General features: G+C 43.2%; 1 protein-coding gene across 1 annotated transcript in view; it reads right to left on the reverse strand.

Annotated features, from left to right (window-relative positions):
• The window catches only part of CNTRL (centriolin), a 4,034,091-nt gene that overhangs the window by 940,689 nt on the left and 3,071,778 nt on the right, over nt 1-21,624 (reverse strand). The window contains 1 exon segment of the mRNA XM_044058259.1: nt 662-819. Coding sequence (XP_043914194.1) covers nt 662-819 — 158 coding nt within the window.

A 21,624-nucleotide genomic window follows, 5' to 3' on the forward strand; every position in this document is an offset into this window, starting at 1 on the left:
CACCAAATCCTACACTTTGCAGATAATCCACAACTTCAGTTTCTATTTAATTTCTCCATTATTAATTCTCTTTTCTACTTTCCCATTTGTTTTCTTATTTCTTGTATAGTAAAAGTTTCCATATCTGGATGCCTTTGCCTGTATTTCATTCTTGTCGAATATTTTTGGTGCTGCTTTTTTTGTATTGATTAGTTTGCTTTCTCCTTTGCATAAATATTGTACCATATTAAATCTCTTTTGCTTTCCCGTGTTTGTATTTTTACTTGAGATATGCAGTTTAGAAACTGCCAGTACAGATCTTGACTTATGATATCATAACAGAAAGTTTCAAGGATATAAACATAAATTAGGGGAACATTCCAGTGACATTCTAGGACTGAAAGTTGAATTGTGAAAATGGCAGAAAAGAAATGAGGAATAAATGAACAGGCAGCGGCTTTCATGTCCAGCCTGTACACCACTAAATGTATCAGCAGGAGGGTATATGTCTTGTGTGAACTCTAGAACATTTTCAAACTGTTTAGACCTGGGGCCATCAGAAGAGAAAATTCCAACCATAACCCACTGCAGTAGCCTGATGGAGAATGCCTCTGAAGTCATATCACAACCTTTTCTTTATATACACAGACTGCTAAACAATTACATTTATACCAGATCTTACCTTCAAATTGTGACTGTAACAAAGCTATGTCCCGGTTCAGTGTTTGCTTCTGACAGTTCAGCTGGCCACTTTCCTCTTTCAGCTTGCCAATTTCAAATTTCAGTTTTTGTAAAGCTGAATTTGCTGCACTAATGTCATCTTCTGTAGTTGATAAATCCCTGAAAATATATTCCAAAGAAAATCAGCAACTGGCATTCAAGAAAACTGAATTTCCAAAGAACACAACAGTAGTTTTTATATCAAAAAATGTAGAGAAGTATGTGACACACTAGTTACTGAAAAAATAAGTTAATCTACTTATCATAACATTCCATCTCTGTTGTTCATTTTCATTCTTCCTTAACCATTGCGCTTGGATCCGACTCGGTTATCACTATAGCTCATGGCCAAATGAAACTCTCAAGCTCATCCCTACCCATAATGCACCAACCCCTAACATACCTCAGATCTTATTTGTTAGATGACATAATTAAGAATTATTAGAATAAGATTATTGACAAAGAAAACCGATGTCAGGAGCTCAATACAAGACACTGTGGTGTCTTTATAACACCTCATTCTTCTAGAAGTCCATGATGACAAAGGTTGGGGGATTGGTGGGTGGGGAGTTGAGGAAGAATGAAAATTGGCAGCACAGATAGAACATCATTGTAAGTACATAACTTCTTCACCTGATTATGTCGATTTTCATTCATTCCTCAACTACTGGGGCACATTCCCCAGCTACTTGAAATCCCAGGTGGGTTCTAAGAAAGGATGTTTCTAAGCACAGTTAAACCAAAGGCTGCTCTTCGTCTCATGAGTAAAAAATGTATGAGGATTACCCCAAGTAGCAACTGCACATATCTCATCCATGGAATGATCAGATAAAAATAATGATGAAGTTGCCATATATTTAGTAGAGTGAAGTCTTAAAGGTTTGATAATGAAATGCCCATTTATTACAGACAAAGGAAATGCAGCAGTCTATGAACATTGAGCAAGTGTAACATATATTCCCCTCTGTTTTCAAATTTTGGAAAGATAATGGACAAGTTAATAGACTGATTGATATTGAATGCTGACACCGCCTCAGGAAGGAAGGAAGGGTTGGTTCTTAATGTCATCCTATCCTTATGAAAAATCAAGTAAGGGGGTTTACATGATAACGCTTGAAGTTCTGAAATTCTTCTGGCAGAGGTAATAGCCACCAGAAATATCATTTACCAGGACAGAATTTTAAGATCACTTTTTTTGCTGGTTCAAAGGGGGAATGGATTAAGGCCTGCAGTAGAAGACTCAAATCCCATGGAGGAGTAGGATTTTTATAAGGTGGTCTAAGTAAAATGGTACCTGTTAGGAATGCCTTGCATATCTTAGTAGAGGCTAGGGAAGAGCTGTCAACTCATATATGAAAGTTAGAGATTGCTGCCAATTGGACTTTAATGGTCGAGGAGCTAGCTTCTGCCAAAAACTCTAGGACACCAGGACACTAGGACAAGGGATCAATATGTTTTTGATGTGCCCAACAAACAACTCTCTCCCTTTTATTTTGTAAATTTTCCTAGCAGAACCTTTATGGGAAGACAAAAGTATACGACATGCAGGAGACAACAGCATAAGTTGTCTGGCTATTAACGGAAGTGGAGAAACCAGTCTGTTAACCTTAGGTTTGAGATATCCAGATGAATCATGCCTGTTGGGTGAGACAGGAGTTCTGGAATCAGATCCAGAATCCAAGGTGGGTAAAGAAGTTGAGGCCAAAGGAAGGGGAACCAAACCTGTCGAGGCCAGTAAGGTGCAATGAGGATGACTTTGCTCTTCAACCTTGCAGTTTTCTGTAGAAACTTGTGAATCAAGGGAGATGGTGAATAAGCATAGAGAAGACCAGAGGGCCAATCATGGAGCACAGCATCCTTTGGAGATTCCCTCGGTAGAGGGATTACAGCAAAAAAAGCTGCTGCACTTGTTGTTTAGGGGAAAAGCAAAAACATCACAGCAAGACTGGCCCCACTGAGGGAAAATCACTTCCATCACTTTGCTGTTGAGAGACCACTCATGAGGTAGTAGAATGGACCTGCTCAATTTGTCTGCTATCACGTTGGACTTCCCTGGAATGTGTGTTGCTATCAAAAAGTGGATGGATGGCCACACTCTGAGTGTTCTTGACACAAGGGGTAAGATCTGGTTCCTCCTTGCTTGCTGATGTACCAAACTACTGACATTTTGTCTGAAACACAACTGTCCCCAGAGGTAGAGCATCCTGAAAAACCTTGCAATGCTAAAAGCACTGCTCTCATCTCCAGGACATTTATATGCAAATTGGCTTCTTCGGGGGACCAAGTGCCTTGGACTGTTTTCCTCAGGAAGTGCTCCTCCCAATCTGGGATGCATCTATGGTCACTATGGCCTTGGGTTGACGGAGAATGAACAGACAGCCTTGTAGAACCTGATGTGACCTTATCCACCACCAAAGGTATTTTTTGCATGCTTGTGTGATCCTTACTTGAACTGACATCCACTGATAACGAAGTTACCACTGAGATGCTAGCATCCACTGAAGAATTCTCATATGAAATCTTGCTAGGGGACTACAATTATGGCCAGTGACACTAACCCCAAGCCTTGAAGAATCAATTGGGCTGAAATTTTGGTGCTGTGAACAATTTTCATGACCTGGAATCTCAATGCCTGTACTCTGGCTAGGGGAAGTGAAGCTGTTGCAGATACTGTATTGAAAACTGTCCCTATCAACTCCAGGGTTTGAGATGGTTGCAACTGAGATTTGTTGTAATTTACTGTAATTCCTAGAAGAGAACAAATTTGGAGCATCTGGTCTCTTGTTATTATGAGTAGATGCCTGGTTGGGTTGGTAATGAGCTAGTCTAAATACGGAAAACCCAGAATTCCTGTAGTCTCAAGTGAGCTGCCACCATTGTTATGCATTTGGTGAACACCATAGGGGATGTGGTGAGACCAAAGGGCAGGGCTCTAAACTGGTAATGACTGGCTCCCAGCCCGGAACAGTAAGAACCTTCTGGACCACCTGTTCATTTTTATGTGATAGTGCACATCTTGAAGGTCTATCGAGCACATCCAATCGTCCATGCCTAGAAACAAGCAGGATGGACTGAACCATGCCCATCCGAAACTTACAGTACCAGTAAATGCTTATAACATACATGATATCCCTTTAGCACAGGAAGTTTAACTATATATCTAGCTCCAAAATGTAACTGAGACAGTTACCTTTCAGATGAAATGTCAATTCTAGTTTAGATTTGTTGATCATGGCGTACTTCAAATGTATTATTTTCTTTATTGTAGTATCACCAGATAGTTACTCTTCACCACTTAGTTTCTTATAAGCCTCTTCTTTAACTAGCAGCAAACAAAGTCATGTTGGGAAAGAAACATATAAAACACATAACTGAGCAAAACTTACAAGGTTCAAATGTTGCATCTTAAGACTTTTACTTCACATCAAAAGAAGGGACTTTATTTTCATCTGATCCCATCTACACAGAGCTCATTCAAAAAGCCCTGTACACAGACACAAGAGGTGACCGCAGCTAAGTAGGAGGAAATATGTCTATTGCTGATGCTGAAACAGCTTGATAACTCAGAGCAATACAGTTGTGTATAATGATCAAAGTGTTATCCATCTGTGATTCATGAAAGGACAAACGTGACTCAGCACTGCATGCTCAGCATTTTGGTCAGTTAACTTGTACAAAACAGATGTAAAACACATACATAATGGAGATAACTTTTCTATGAGTTGCAGCCCCTTACCAAACAAACCATCAAATCTGTTGCAGCTGCATAAACATAAATCATTGCAGCTATGTGCCAAGCCAGAAAAGCCCTCCTCACACCACCTGATGTCATCTCTAAGTCAGACGGCCAGGAAACTCACACAGACAATGCTCGACTTAGTGTACCACACTTAGATACCCAATTATTCACAAAGTCTGTTTCTGAAGCCACTTTATAAGGTACATTTATGTAACTTACACTTACCCATAACAGTATGTGTTCGAATTCTTCACTGATGGGGGTTGGCATAATGGTTAAGGTGTTTACTTTACAGATACAGGGCAAAAGGTTTGACTCTCACCACTGACGGAAACTGTCTAGGCTTGAACTAACCCACAAGAAAAGCTAGCCTAGTACTTAGCTATGAAATGCTGCAACTTCTCAAAGCTCTAACCCTTCCCACACAGTCACTCTGGCAGCATAGACGCTAATCCCTTTTGCAGAAAGGTGTATGAGACCAGAGTGATAACATCTTTAGGATTTGTTTAACTCAAAGGAGAAAAAAGGGGAATTCATCCTGAACTAACAACTATTATACTAACCAATTCAAAATCTAACAACCATCACAACAATAAGGTTGTAACCCCACCAACTATGTACAATGGGGGGAGGGGTGCGGCTACAGCAACACTGAAGAATTGAAACATCTCTAGTTATGGGCATGTACAAATTATGCAACTGTACTATGTTCAGTATGCCCACTGTTGCAGGGGCCTTTAGGCAGACTGCCAGAGCTTACCAAACCTGGCATGAGGAAGCATAGGGATCCAGGAGGCCCTGGAGAATGGTGCTTACAGAGCCTGCTCTGGATTTAGAGAAGTAATCCAATCTGCAATACTTAGTAAAAATATGGACAGATGACCAAGCTGCCAGCTCTAAAATGCTTCTAGAGTCCACTCCTTTCTAGTATGCCATTGAAGCAGCTAAGGCCCTGCTAAAATGGGCCATAATTCTGCCTGGAATAGTTTTGCCATGGTAAGAGTAACAAAACACAATAGCAGAAGACAACCATCTAGAACTAGTCTGTTTAGACACTGATTCACTTTTCTTTGTCCCACAGTAGGAAATAAATAGCAGATCAGCTTTGCTGAAGGACTTGACTCTGTCAAGGTAGTACCAGAGTTGCCTATGCACATCCAAGGTATGACGAATATTTTCTCCCTTGTATTTAGGATCTGGATAGAAAACTCTGAGACCGAGGGGCTAATTCAAAGTGAAATCAACAACCTTAGGCGAAAATGAGGGGTTAGCCTGCTGAATTACCTTATCTCTAAGAATAGACAGATAGGGTTCCTCCACCATGAGAGCTTGCAACTCAGATACTTGTCTTGCGATAACAGAATAAGTAGAACAGTTTTCCAAGTAAGGAACCTCAAATCAGCCAAGGAGGCAGGTTCATAAGGTGAAAAATTCAATTTCACCAGCACAAAATTGAGATCCCATGATGGACGTATTGGTTTGAGAGGGTGTATCAAGCACAGCACGTCTTTCAGAAACTGTCTGACCACAAAAAGGAAAGAGAGAGAAGGATCCATGGCCAGAAAAACTAAAATGGCTACCAGATGTACTTTGATAGAAGCATTCATAGTTTAGTTTCATAGTATAGTATAGTTTCATAGTATAGTACTAGGTTATCTGCCCTGGGGCATTTGTAAGCCTAGCCATAGTGATGTGACTTTTGCCACCCCATGAAATGGTACAAAAATGTACAGAATAAATCTAGAATACTGTGCCTCTGTCTAGTAGTGACACAATGAAGGTCCCCTTATATAATAGAATTAGTTTACTGTGCCCCTGTCTAGTAGTGACACAGATGTGACCCCTGGGGTGAACTTACGATCTCCCATCCACTCATCAAGATTTCTCTTGAAGAGAGTCAGTGAGGGGCTCTGCCTAATACGAACTGGGATCCTGTTCCAAAGCATGGGAAGTCTCTGGGTTATGAATCTCATAAATACTTCAGCACCAGAGGTACGAACTCTCTAATGGGACACATGTTATTAGCTAGACACCAACTAGAAAATCTTTTCCATTTGCCAACATACAACTTTCCAGTATTAGGCTTTCTTGCCTCCTTTAGTGCCCACTGCATGTCCTCAAGAGAAACGTGCCTAAAAGGAATCAAAACTGAATCATCTAATCACTAAGTTAGTGAAAGGTGTTTGATGTCAGGTTGTATCAAACTCCTCTTGTCCTGTGTGAGTACATCCAATCTGTGAAGAAGCTTGTGATGATTGCCCTTGGCCAATTCCATAAGAAGGGAGAACCAATTCTGCCTGGGCCAAAAGGGGGTCACCATAATCACTTCTGGTAACTCTTTCTGAATCTTTAGAAATATTTCAGAAATCACTGAAAAGGGTGTTAAAGCATATAGTAAAATTTTGATCAAGGAACTAAAACAGCATCAATTCTCCAAGCACGGTTACAGGGATTTCTGGAGCAGAACTGGTCTAGTTATTCATTTGAAAAGATGGTGTGCAGATTTACTTGAGGTGTTCCCCACATCTGGATCAATTCCTAGAATATGTCTAAAGTGAGCTTTTACTCATGAGGGTATTACAAGGATCTGCTTAGTTTGCCTGCCACTATATAAGACGCCTGAAGAGTGAACTCCCAATCAATCACTGCCAGCAGGCATAGAAGGCATGACTGTAATCACCTAAAGAGGGCCTGGTTTCCAATTATGATGTAGAGCTTTTACAGCTTAAATTAACAGCCAGCATTTCTTTGACATCTATGCACGTGGGTCTGTCCAGATTTTCTCACAGATTATGCACTTCTACTCCTACAGAAACCACACCCCAAGCAAAATTGGAGACTCTGCCAGGACAGACTGTTTTTGAGTAGGAAGAGAAAAAAGGAGTCCTGACTTGAAAGCATCTGATCCCTGCAACACTGATGTTCTTTATAATGCACTAGTATTTGAAACTAGGGGAGTAAAGATGCTGGTTCCACATGTTTTACAGGAACTTCTTAATCTTTCTCATATGTAGTCAGGCCAGTGGTATCATCAGGCTCACTGAAGCCATAAAGCCTAATATCGTGAGGAATTCTCTGGCTGTAGCTTGGGATAAACAAGAAACTTTCAGGAATGCTTCTTGGTATGTCTACACCTTGTCTTGGGGTAAAAAGGCTTTTAGCATAAGAGTATCTATAAGACAACCTAAAAAGGAATCCTGTGTTTTGGAGTCAAGAAGCGTTTTTGAATGTTTATCTGAAACCCCAGATGGATTAGTAGAGATGAAACTTTGGTTAAGGACTCCTGGCATCTGAGTAAACACTCTGCACAAATAAGCAAGCCATATAAATAAGGAAAAATGTGAATACAGTGGTCTACAGTGAGCCACCACAGGAGGATGGCACTTTGTATCACTTTTGGTGCAGTAGAGAGTCCAAAGGGAAATGCGGAGAAAGTACAGTTTTGTACCTACCATAAATGTAGATGTTCGAGTGCTAATACAGCTGCAGTCATAACAGATGGGCTTTCCTGCCGTCAGGCGGGTCCTCGGTCAGCTGAATTCCAAAGTCTAGGTCCGGCGTCGGTTGTTGTCACTTCTTCCCTGACGTCAGTGCGACAGGGGTATAAAAGAACTAGCCAACGCCATTTTCTTCAGTTTTTCTTGCCCCAGATGTCAGGTGCCCCCAAAAGGAAGGCAATACATAAATTTATGTAATAATGCAATGCAATATAATCAAAAAACAGTAGTTGCAAGCAAATACACCATAAATGAATACCCCAATCAGGTTGTATGTGGAGGTGTTAGCCATTAGGCCTGTCCCAAGAGGGGAAGGAGGGAGGGAAACCTGGACTGCAGCTGTATTAGCACTCGAACATCTACATTTATGGTAGGTACAAAACTGTACTATGTTCATCGTGCATACAGCTGCAGTCATAACAGATGGGTAGAATCCCAAAGCTAATAAAGGGGTGGTAGGCACTAGGTGGAACTAGGAGGAGCCAGGATGCCCTGCAAGACTGCAGTGGCAAAGCCTGCTCTAGATTTGGAGTATAATGGTAGGTGATAGTGCTTGGAGAAGGTATGCACAGAACTCCAAGTGGCTCCTTCCAAAATATCTTTGGTAGGAACCCCCCTGAGGAAAGCTGCAGAGGTAGCTGTGGCCCTTGTGGAGTGAGATCTGATGCCTGCAGGTACAGTTTTACCATGAAAAGAGTAACAAAAGCGTATGCAGTGGGCTGTCCATTTTGAGATTGTCTGTTTGGAAATTGGCTTCCCTTGAGCTCCTGTAGCATAGGACACAAAGAGTTGCTCTGATTTTCTGAAAGGCTTTGTTCTGTCCAAATAATAACGCAGCTGTCTGTGGATGTCCAAGGAATGTAGTAGTCTCTCCCCTTTGTTTTGAGAATTAGGGTAAAAGGTAGGTAAGTGGATAGCCTGATTCAAAGCTACCCTGGATACCACCTTTGGCATAAAGGACGTATTGGTTCGTAAGGAAACTCTGTCCTGATGGAAAATGATGAAAGGCTGCACAGCCGTGAGGGCTTGTAGTTCCGAAACCCTGCGAGCTGAGGTGATAGCCAGAAGGAAGGCTGTTTTCCAGGACAAATATTGCAGTTCTGTTGAGGCAGCTGGCTCAAAAGGAGGCAAGGTCAGTTTTTCTAGAATGAAATTGAGGTCCCAAGCAGGTACTGGTTGTTCCTTGGGGGTTTTATATTCTTAGCCCCTCTGAGGAACTGTCTTAAGAGGGGGTGAGAGAATAAAGGAGGATCAGTGTTGTATTCTGCAGAAATGGCTGAGGCATGGATTTTGATGGAGGAGAACGAAAGTCCACTGCTTAGCATCTCAGCTAGATACTGTAATATTTGAGGTAAATTCAGTATTCCAGGATTCTGACCCTTTTTCTCATTCCAGGCACAAAACCGTTTCCATTTTGCGGAGTAAGCTTTTCTAGAAGAAGGCCTTCTGGCCTCCAAAATGACATCCTGCATCTCCTTGGAGAGTAGGGTCTGTTGTGAAGTTAAGGAATCTTCCATGCAGCCAGACTGAGTGTTTTCGACTGATTGTGAAGAGTTTTGAAGCTGTGCTGAGTCAGAAGAAGAGGCATTACAGGTAGGATCCATGGTGGGGAATGCGCCAGGCTCCTCAGGAGTGGGTACCAGTGTTGTCTTGGCCAGTCTGGAGCAATGAGAATCATCTTTGGTCTGTCTGCTCTGGTTTTTAATAGAACTTTGGGCAGCAGAGGAAGAGGTGGAAAGGCATAAACTGTCATTGTTGTCCAACTGAAAGAGAGTGCGTCCACCCTCCAGGCCTGTGGATGAAAGGTCCTTGAGCAGAATTTTGCCAATTGGTGATCTTTGTGGGAGGCAAAGAGATCTATGTCTGGCCTTCCCCATGCTTGAATTATCTCTGTAAAAACTTGAGGATGCAACTTCCATTCGTGTGGATCTGTCATATTTCTGCTTAGGTTGTCTGCCAGCGTGTTTTCCTTGCCTGGCAAGTACTGTGCTTGAAGTTCGATTTGTAATTCCAGAGCAATGTTCCAAAGAGACATGGCCAGCCTGCAAAGGGGTATGAATGGGTTCCTCCCTGTTTGTTTATGTATCACATTACTGTGGTATTGTCTGTCCTTATCAATAGCTGACCTGGATGCAGAAGGTTTTTGAAAGCTATAATAGCATTTATTACTGCTAGCATTTCCTTTTGATTGATGTGTAGGTGCTTTTCTTTTTGGGACCATTTGCCCTGAATGCACCGATCTGTCATGTGCGCCCCCCCAGGCGTAGTCCGAGGCGTCTGATGTGATGACTTGATTTGCTTGAGGCTTGCAGAATGGGAGACCTGTGCTTCTTTGGCATGCTTGAGCCCACCACAGAAATTCCTTTTGAAGACATGGAATCAGTGGTATTATTGTTTCCAAACTGTGGTTGTGTTGAGACCATAGTTTTTTCAGGTACCATTGAAGTTTCCTCATATGCAGCTTTGCACATGGGATTAGTAGGATGCAAGATGCCATGAATCCCAGAGCCTGCAGGATTTTCCTTGTAGTCAGCCTGGTGAAATTTGCTAGTTTTCTGAAGTATTGAGTTAGTTGCCCCTGTTTCTCTGGCGTGAGGTAGGCCATCTGGGTGTCTGTGTCCAAGTTGGCACCCAGGAAAATTATTGTTTGAGAGGGTATTAGCTTTGATTTCTTTTTGTTGACTGTGTATCCCAGAGAATTCAACAACATTATTACAAAAGCCAGATGTTTCAGAAGTATGTGTTTGCTGTCCGCTTGGATCAGGCAGTCGTCCAAATATGGGTAATATTTGTATCCCTTGAAGTCTGCAGTAGGCAATTACTGATGCCAGGCATTTCGTGAATACTCAGGGCGCAGTAGATAAGCCAAAGGGCAATGCAGAGAATTGATAATGGGTTGAACCTGCAAGAAATCTGAGGTATCTTCTGCAATCTTGTCTGATTGGGACATGCAGGTATGCCTCCTTGAGGTCCAATGTTACCAGCCAAGACTCCTTGCCCAGCATGGGAAGAAGCTGCTGCAATGTGAGCATCTTGAATTTTGGCACGAGTAAAAATGTGTTTAGGATGGATAGGTCCAAAATAGGTCTCCAATCTTTTCCCTTCCTTGGTACCAGGAATAGTCTGGAGTAAAACCTTGACCTTGTTCTTGTGAAGGTACCTCTTGAATAGCTTTCATGTCCATGAGATCTGAAATTTGTTTTGTGCCTCTGCCCTTTGATTGTGTGGCAGGTTTGGCATGCCTCTCATTCTTGGAAGGGTGTGAAAATGGAATCTGTAGCCTCTGTCTATAATGTCCAGGATCCATTTGTCTTTTGTGACAATATGCCAATTTTTCGAAAATAATGCCAGTTTTCTGCCTAAAGGTGCTGCCATTTGAGCCTTGCTTGGCATGCAAAGGGGAAAGTCATTGGGTCTGCTTTCTGAATGGCTGTGAACTATCCTCACCACCTCTTTGTGTAGGTGCTTGCCATTGTCTGCCTCTAAACAATCCTTGAGATTGCCCTCTGCCCCTCGGGCGCCTGTATCTACCTCTTTGGGGTCTGTCCGTGGCTGGAAAGGACCAATTTTTGGAAGGCCAATTTCTACTGAAACGTGGAGGTTGTACCTGTAGGAAATCTTTCACTGTTTGCATTGATTTAGCCTTTTCCCCCATTTTCTTTAATACCTCCTCAGCTTTAACACCAAATAATACATCTTTTTGCAGAGGGGCATCTAGTAATTTAGCTTTGACATGATCTGGTAAGGTTTGCTCTTTGAGCCAGGCATGTCTACGTATGACTGATCCTGTAACAGCAGCTCTACAAGAGGCCTCTAAAGCATCAAAACCACATTGCAAGGTATGTTTACCCACTTGTTCTGCACTATGCATCAAATCCTGCAACTCCTTCAAGTCTGGTTGTTCAGGTTGTGACATTTTGCTTCTCAACTGTGATAACAGAAACTGTTGGTACTTTAACATATGGAACTGGCAGTTTAATGCCCTCATGGTTAAGGTGGCCGATGTGTATATCGTTTTCCCCCACCTTTCTAAAGCTCTGGAATCTCTCTCTGAAGGTAATGGATTTTTAGCAGTGGAGGCCTTAATTCCCTTGGGGCCCTGTGAGATAGTTTCTGGGTCAGCCGCATGGCTTTTGTACAGGAATTGGTGTGAGTCAGGAACCCGATAATACCTGTCAGGCTTGACTGGGGCTGGAGGTAAAGAGTCTGGGTTAAGGCAGGCCTCCGAATACACATCATCTAGAATGTCTAAGACAGGAGGTATAGCCAGAGGCCTGTGCTGAGGGAGCAAGAGAAAATCCCTAAGCCTTTTCTTGGAGTCTGAGTACTCTTGGCCTTCCCAGTGGAACTGTTCCCTCATGGTATGCAAGGTTTCCCCAAAAGAGTAATCCTCAGGAGGGAGACAGAGGGAATGGACTCCTCTGAATCAGAATCTTCAAAAGGGGAGTATGAATGTTCCTGGTCATCAGAATGCTCTGAAATAATGGAGGCCTGGTCCGAGGAGGGGGATTCTTCCTCCACTCTGGGCCTTTTGTCCGGGGGGGGCTGAGAACCCCTGATAAGAGTAATCAAATCCTCAGCCATTTTGAGCATCTGTTTTTTAGGCATGGGGCCTTGAGAAGGGCCCTGTGGAGCTTGTCTTTTAGTATGCATGGCTACTTTAGACTTAGTGAAAGCCTTGATGGAAAAAGAAGAGGAAGGCCTGAAGACCCCTTGAGAGGTGGCAGACCTGTCTAAACTCTGAGTGCCACCGCCAAGAGTGGCTTCTGTATCTGTAGTCGGGGTGTGGGCTGAAGAGCCTGCGACCTCGGGTACAGTAGACACCGCCAATGAAGTGTCGTCGGTAGTCAGGAGCTGCGTAGGCGCCTCAATGAGAACCGGACCACCTGTAGTCGGCTTTGGCGTGGTGTCGGTAGAAGCCGCGGACCTCGTATGTCGGTCCTTATCTTTACGTCTTTTACTCAAAACTGGAGTCGGAGTATCCGACGACATAATGTAATTAAATTTTTTGCCAAAATAGTGTTGGGCGAACTCCGCCCGACGCTTAATGGTGCGTCTGTTGAATGTAGCACAAAAACGACAGACCGACACGTCGTGGTCTGGGCCTAAGCAAGGAATGCAGAGGGAATGAAAATCCTTATGCGGTATTTGCTTCCCACATGAAATGCAATTATTAACTTTGTCTGACATCGGTCTGAGGCAAGAAAAGTTTCCCCAATGGGGTACTTGGCTTTCAAGAAGACTTCGGTTGCAAAATATTCGTAATCTCAGGAGCTGGCCGACCGGCACTTGCGAACTGCTTCTGCTTTGGGCACCGCGCGGCAAGAAAGACTGGGGAAAATGGTGTCGGCTGGTTCTTTTATACCCGTCGCACTGACGTCAGGGAAGAAGCGACGACAACCGACACCGGACCTATACTTTGGAATTCGGCCGACCGAGGACCCGCCTGACGGCAGGAAAACCCATCTGTTATGACTGCAGCTGTATGCACGATGAACATCTGATAACTTAACCCTGATACACAAAATCTTAGAAATTTGCTGAAATTGTAAGCATCTTTGCAGTCTAACATTACCATAACACAGTGGTCTGGGAGCAGTACCAACACTGACTTGAGGGTCAGCATCTTGAATTTTGAAACCTTAACATAGAGACTGAAAAAGGAGAGATCCAAAACTGGTTTCCATGAGTGCTCCCTTTTGGGACCAGAAGCATTTTAGAATAAAAATCCCTTCCTAAATTCTGCAAGAACATGTTCCATGATATCTGCTTCTAACATGTCTTGCAGCACCTGAGGCTACAGCTCTGTTTGGTTGGGTGGGTAAATGGGAATCCTCATAAAAAGAGGAGGAGAGTCTATCCATTGCCAGCTGTAACCCCCCAAAATATCTTCAAAACCCATTTGTCCAAAATGTTCTAACGTCAAGCTGGTGCACTGAAGGTCAGATTCTGTGAAAGGGAAAATGAATAGGAGGAGTGAGGAACGTGAATAGGTCTTTGGCATAATCAGTCTGAAGCTGGTGTTTTACCCATTTATGAAAATTTTATTTTTTTTTTTTGGTTTTGGGATTGTTACTCTTCTGCCTTTTCCTCCTGGACACCTGCCTGTTATTACGATGCATTCTCAGCTTATGTCTTTTGAAAGTAGTAGAGGGCTTGAAGGGAAGAATCTGGGAACCTGAAAAATCCCACTGTTTCAGGATCTGAGTAGCAGCAGATCCAAATAAAACTTCTGTGTCTAGTGGTAAACCCAAAATTTCTGACTTTAACTCATCTCAAAAGTTCTAGTTATGTATGCAAACAAATCTCTCATCAAAATAGTAGCTGAATCCAAAGCCCTGGAAAGAGTAACAGCACAATCATACATAGGTTCATAGGTGTGTACCAGACTAATGGCCTCAGAGCCTTTACAAGCCTGGCCCATAGAAGTCCCCTGGCATCATGCCGCCCGACATTAGTTCCTAATGCCTCTATCAAGTACAACCACTGGAGTGATCCCCGGGGTGAACTTTCTATTACCCACTCATCAAGATTTCTCTTGAAGAGGGACAGTGAGGTGCTCTGCTTGACATGTAAGGGAAGTCCATTCCATAGCACGGGCAGTCTCCGGGTGAGGAACCTGTCCCTCCAGCATGTTCTGTTGATTGTGGTAATGAGGTTGAGGTCTCTGGAGCATGTGGTGCCGAGGGATTGGGATTTCTTTAGATGTAGCATTTCTAACACAGCTGGGTTAGACATGGCTTTGTAAGTCAAGCAGAGATCGCCTCTAAGTAGGCGATATGGGAGAGAATAGCTGGAGTCTTTTGAGTCTGTCCATGTAGGACATGTGTTTAATGCGTAGGATCCTATTCGTAAGGTACTTCTGTGGCCTCTCTAACTGTTGCAGGTGTCTAGTGAGGTACATGCCAAATGGGGCATTATACTCTATGACTGGTCTAATGAGGGAAGAGTAGAGAGAAACAATGACCTCTTTCTTCCTGGATGCAAAACCCTTGGTAATGAGATGTGCCACAAAGAAGGACTTTTTGACCACTGTGACAATGTGGTGGTCAAAGGAGAGGTTGCTGTCAATCTGCATCCCCAGATCTCTCATAACGTCTTCAGTGTTAAGTGGGCTCCCATCGATGTGGTAATTAGTGGGAACCGAGTTTTTACCAAAAGGGATGACACATTTTTTGGTGATAAGCTTAAGGCCATGGTTTCGACACCAGTCACTGGCCTCAGGGAGGCCTTTCTGTAGGATGCCTGCATCACTTGGGGAGGTAATAATGGCTCCCAGCTTACAGTCATATGCGAATTTGGTCAGCCAGAGTCCCTTTGTGTTGGCCTGGACTTCTGAGAAGTAGATGCCGAACAGGAAGGGACTCAGGACCGATCCCTGTGGGACTCCACTTGTGACTGGTCGGCAGTCTGACTTGGAGTCTGCTACTTTCACACTGTGTGTTCAATCTGTGAGCCAATTTGCAACCCACCTAGTGAAATAGGGGTTGATGCCTAGTTTGGTGAGTTTATCAATAATTCCCGAGTGAGGAATGGCATCAGAGGTCATGGCCAGATCGAAGTAGGCTGTATGGACTACCTTACCTTCATCCGCAGCCCTGGTGACTGACTCAAAGAAGTCAACCAGATTGACCAGGCATGATCTCCCTTTCACAAAGCCAAACGGAGTTGGGTGTAGAGTTTGAAGATTTCCTATATCTTTGTTAATCAGGTCCATGATGAATCGCTCCATAGCTTTACATATCAGACTCGTCAGGCTAATGGGGCGATAATTCCCAGGGTCTGTAGTCACTCCCCCTTTATGAAGACGGATGACTGCAGCAGTGCCCCATTCTGTAGGGACAAAGGCTGAGGTGAGGCTGTGACTGAACAGGGCACACAGATGTGGTGCCAGTTCACTTTGTAGTTTATGTAGAACACAGCCAGGGATATTATCGGGTCCCATGGAAGCTGTATTCTTGGCCTTGGACAATGCGCCTTTAACCTGTGCTGCAGTAATACTGGGTGCCTGGCATTCTTCCTGTATTGTGATTGGTCCTTTATGGGGAGAGAGGGGTAAAGTTGGCACTGAATCTGTTGGCAGTATGTTGGCAATATCTGCTGGCTCAGTATAAGAGGTACCATTGTTTAGTAGCTCAGAGCAAATTTGGGTATTGCCATGAAGGTTCCTGATATAACTACAGAAGGCTTTGTGATTGTTTTTAGTGTCTGCCACAAGTCTGCCTTCATAGCTGGCTTTGGAGGATTTGATGAGGGATTTCAACTTTTTTGTTGAGGCTAATAAGGGAGTTTTTCCAATCTTGGGATTTCACCTTTTTCTGCAAAAGTTTCTTCCTTCTGTTGTAGACTTTATTAATGGCAGGGGACCACCAGATTGGTTTCCTTTTTTTGGAGGACAGCATCTTGGTTCTGTTGGGTATGGCTAGTTCCATGCATTTATGTACATGTTTGTACAGTGCATTGGTGTATGATTTGGTAGTCATGCAGCTATATTCCATTGGCAGGGGTGCTGTGAAGTTAGCCACCTTGGTTTTTAGGAGCCCAAAGTCAGCTTTGGAGAAGTTTTTCAAGATGGCTACCTTTGCAGGGTGTGTGGGTGAGATGTGAATTTCCATGGTGATTAGTTTATGGTCAGATCTGACCAGGGAGGGATTGACTATTAGTGTAGAGCAACAGTCGCCCATGTTAGTAATAACCAGGTCAAGGATGTTGCTTCCTCTAGTGGGGGTCAGAATAAGCTGGTCCTGGGCATTGGAACTGATGAATTCCAGGAAGAGTTGGGCCAGTGTATTGGTGATTGAGTAGCTTTCCCAGTTGATGTTGAGGTAGTTGAAGTCTCCTAGTAGGAGAGTGTTGGGTTGGACCTTGATAGATTCCAGCGTGCTTAGGAACGTGCAGTGAGAGTCTAGGGACATGGTTGGAGACCTATAGCAGCCTATGACCTGCATCATCGTCTTACCCAATGTTAGTTGTACCTGAAGTATCTGAGATGCATTATGCTGGGCTACTACTCTGGAGGTGCGCATATCCTTTATGAATATGGAGACACCACCGTCTTTGGAGATTCGGTCCATGTTTCGGGGCCGAAAGGTGTGGAATGAGTTATAGCCTGGTATCACAGTGGTGCTTTCTGCCACTTTAAGCCAGGTCTCTGTTACAGCACAAATGTCGATGTTCTCCATTTTGAGGAGTGCTTCGAGCGAGTGCATCTTGAGATTTAGACTTCTAGCGTTGAGCAGCATGACCCTCAGATTGCATTTATTTACAGCTGTTACAGTGGTAATTTGGTCTTTGGAACACCACCTAAAAAAAGGCACTATAGTGGTGGCAAGAGCCATAGCCAGTACCCGGAAACCCAGGGGTGACAGATGCAGGCCATCTCTGGCAATGCATCGAGGTCTGTCAATCATATCATACCAAGCAGACAGATACTGGATCCCCTTAGAATGACACCAGAAACCAATTGTTGGATTGGATACTGCTCAGGGCTAGGCTCATACCTGCCTGGGCCACATAATCAGAGAGCTCCACCATGTTTCTTTTCAAGTAATCCAAGGAGATGTGTCTCAGGTCATACACACCCACATGGACAATGAGAGAGTCATACTTGTTGTGGAGTGACCTGAGTGTGTGCGTTATGTGTCAGACTCTGGCACCCGATAGACAGCTGAATGTTACTTTCTCCTTATTCAACCTAGTGAGTGGGACATCTGTGTGCCTCACTATTGAGCCACATATGATTAGTGTATTGGGCAAGGTGTTTAGCCTTACGGGCTTAGGTTAAGGGGCACACTGTGTAGGTGAGCTATGTGTCCTGTGGTTTGTGCTGTGTTGTGGTGGCCGAGTGTGTTTCTGTCTTGGAGGTCTCCGCTGTTTGGGTAAATTTCTACTGAGAGCCTCCGTGAAGGTGGGTTTGTGTTTTTATTTGAAAGCTGTGATGGTGGGTGTTCTGGAGGGCTATGTGTTCCATGTTGTGTGGTGCAAGTGTTGACCTTTTCCTCTTGACCAGCTAGTCCAGTATTGGCTGGAGTGTGCATAGCTTCCAATTTGGTGATATAAGTGCATACTTTTAAAGGTATGTTTAGAAACTTAAAAGAAGTCAGACACAGTCTGAATCATCCAAGACCTACCTTTAGGGGACAACGAAGCAGAAAACTCTTCCAAGCTATTGTCACACTTGAAAATAAACTGACATATATAGCCCTGGTAGTTCAGGACACTAAAGGCTAATGTAAAAGAAAAAAAAGTTTCTCAACCTGTCTGTCCAGCCACTTACCCTCCTTATCTGCAAGAAATGGGTTAGAGAGGGAAAGATGCTTTTTTGCTGCTGGAGCTATAGATGTGATAGCTGAGGGATTAGCTATAAAATGAGAACAAAGAAATTTATTAGCTTGTGAAACTCCAAACAATTTACCTGATTTTTTTAGGAACTGATGAGAGAGAATCAGGGGCATTACAGGCAGCTTTTGGGATATCCTCCAATGCTGGCAAAACAAGAGGAATGGGTGCTGAATTAGGGATTTTTTGTTTAAGCAACTCATAATAATTGCTGAGTTTTGGAGCATCATCTGTCTGTTACCAAGAAAATACATCCCTTAATCTGGAAATAGTCTCCACAAAGGGGAAAGTTTCCATAGGAACAACTTCAAGCTCACTATCTGGTAAATTAGAGTCCTGAGATATAGAAACCTGAGGTGAGACAATCCTGTCTCTGTCAACATCAGAATAATCAGAAAATGTATTCCCTTCCTTAGAAGAAGGGGCATAAAAAGGAGAAAGCAAATACCACCCAGAATGGAATGATTGTAATAAACTACTGATCAGGGTATTAACATCATGCTCATCAACAGAGACCATCTCCTTATTTCCAATTAGATTAATTTTCTGTTTCTTTTTTCTAGGCACATCCCTAAGGGGTGAATGGCTAGGTGACAGCATATCATCCCAAGCAAAAGGTCACTTTCCCCAGGCATTTCAAGACTTCTTCCCATGGTATCTCCCGTAACCAAAATGGATTGGTTCTCCCATGGCCAAGCAGGGCACTGGAACAACCACAGAGACATAGTTTAAGAAACCAGCAGTGGCCACTGCAAAGTCACCCACTATCAGCTAAGGTATAGGAAAAGACCACACTGAAGGCAAGGACTTGTACTTTAATTGTTTTTTAGGCACATATGGAGAAAGACAGCAAGACTGCAGTAGAATCCTTCAGTTTACCTGTGAACTATATCCCCAGAGATCCTCTTGGGAGTATGACCTCCAAACCCACCGCTAGATTTGTGGTGGTCTCCCCTCACTCCTAAAGACTGACTCTGATAACATCCAAAAGGGAAAACATCACCCAGCAGAATTATATATAACATAGCCCTGATAAGGAATTCAAGCTCTGTGGTCACTGAGCCCCACACTAGAGTTGTGGAGGTCTCCCCTACCTCCTAAAGATCAACTCTGATAACATCCAAGAGGGAAAACATCATCCAGCAGAAATATACATAACATAGCCCCGATAAGGAATTCAAGCTCTGTGGTCACTGAGGTACGACAAACAATTACCTTGTTCCCAGTAGCTCTCTTTTTCTGGTCATTGTGTAACAGTTTTATCTAATTTATATTACAGTAATGGTATGCACACTCACAAGGCACGCCTTGAACGTAGTCTGCTAATTCTCTAAGTTATTTCAATAATTCTCAGAACACTGCAGCTTTGGCTTAATGAGAACCCTTGGTTCTCGTTAACCATTCTATAGTGAGAATCAAACTATTATCAGCCATTACCCTCTCTCTAACCCCCACTCCTTGCTGCTCTCACTCTTATGTGCTGTAGGGCAGCTTGTGACAGTGTAGTGCTTTCTTTGCAACTTTGTAGCACGTAACTGTAAGATAGTGAAAATTGCCACTTACTTTTTTGCCGTCCATTATTCCAGTTCTGTGTGGGTTAGGCCCCACTCTGTTCGCTCTCGCTTATGCTCAGGCTTACTCCGCTCGCCTACCCTGCCCCAAATTCCGACATGCCCCCAGTACCTCTAGATTTAAAGTATCCACAACACTCCCACTGTTCCTCCCCATATTCATTTCCACCAATCACAATCACTCAAGTCATCTTTCATCACCCTACACTACTCTAGAGTTCTCACAACTCCACCTCTCCATTTTTACTAGTAACACCTCCACCTAGAAGCACCTCTTTTATATAACCATGGCTATCCTGCAGCTAAGTCTGGTCTTCCTTCTCATAATACTGTATAACTCCACAAATTATCAATCTCTCAGTATTACTAAATAGCAAGCCAACACAAGACTTTGTACTCCCACGCTCAGACAGCATACACAACTATAATATTTATCCACAAATTTTCAGGAATAGCATAACAGATCACTACAAAATGAAACATACAAGCATTCACTCCATCTCTAAAAAAGCACAACATTTTCTCATGCTTATCTCCAAACTCAAGCATCTGTTCCACAGTATCAACAACTGGCTTACCATATGTGGGGACATCCACCCCAACCCAGGCCCAAACCCACCCTCAGGATAAACTAATTCAGCACAACCATCTGGCCATACTGCCCCCATTACTGCCTTCCCCAGTATAATGACTAACAAACGCAACAATAACCACTTCTTACTACTAAATATCAATATTAGGAGTATCAAAACAAAATACCTGAACTCCAGGCCACAATAGCCCACTACTCCCCTGATATAGCAGCTATAACAGAAACCTGGCTAAATAAAAACAAACCTGACTCTGAATTTCTCCCAGTTGGCTATAATATAATTTGACAGGACAGGCCACTTCATAAAGGAGGTGGAACTACCATATTGTATAAGATCAACTTAATACTACTTAACATTCCCAGCACCTACCTCTCTCCCAATAACTGGGACACAGTCATCTCACAACTCCAACTAAATCCCCAAAAAATGTATTACCATCATTGCCATCTATATCTCACCTGGTAATGCCCCTGCTGGTATTGAAGACTTCTCATCCTGCTGCTCTACCACATACTCTCAAGAAACCTTCATTCTAGGTGACTTCAACCTAGACTGATACACCTGTACATCAGACACACCAACTACTCTACTAAATCTCCATGGCTACCACCAGCTAGTTCAAATTCCCACTAGATGTGATAAAAACTCTAAAAGGGATTCTATCCTAGACTGGGCCCTAACTAACTACCCCTCAATGTATCCCCACACAGGCAGTCTCCCAGACAGCCTAAGTGACCACAACCTAATTTACCTAATAAGCAGTAGAGCCAGTGAATGCAAAACCACTACCTATAGAACCACACGAAACACAAACAATTTCTCCCCGGATGCCCTTAAAACTTTACTCTACAGCTGTGACTGGTTTCATCTAAAAACCCTCCAACTTGACCAGACTGTAGCCTATTTCAACAAGACATTCATACAACAGCTAGACACTGTTGCTCCACTATGCAAGGTCAAGGTACGAACCACTCAAAACCCCTGGCTCAACAAGGAAAACAAACAAATCCTCAAGTCTAGAGATACTGCTTGCGTCCATTACCAAAGAACCAAAGATATACATAGCCTTACTAATTATTGTGAGCTGCGCAACTGTGCAAAAAAATGCACAAGGCAAGATAAAAAATCATACTATACTACCTTGCAAACTAAATATCAAAACAATCCCCCAAAATTTTGGAAAAATG

The sequence above is a fragment of the Protopterus annectens genome, chromosome 16.part0, assembly GCF_019279795.1.
Source record: "Protopterus annectens isolate FY-2018-M chromosome 16.part0, PAN1.0, whole genome shotgun sequence".
Lineage (NCBI taxonomy): Eukaryota > Metazoa > Chordata > Ceratodontiformes > Protopteridae > Protopterus > Protopterus annectens.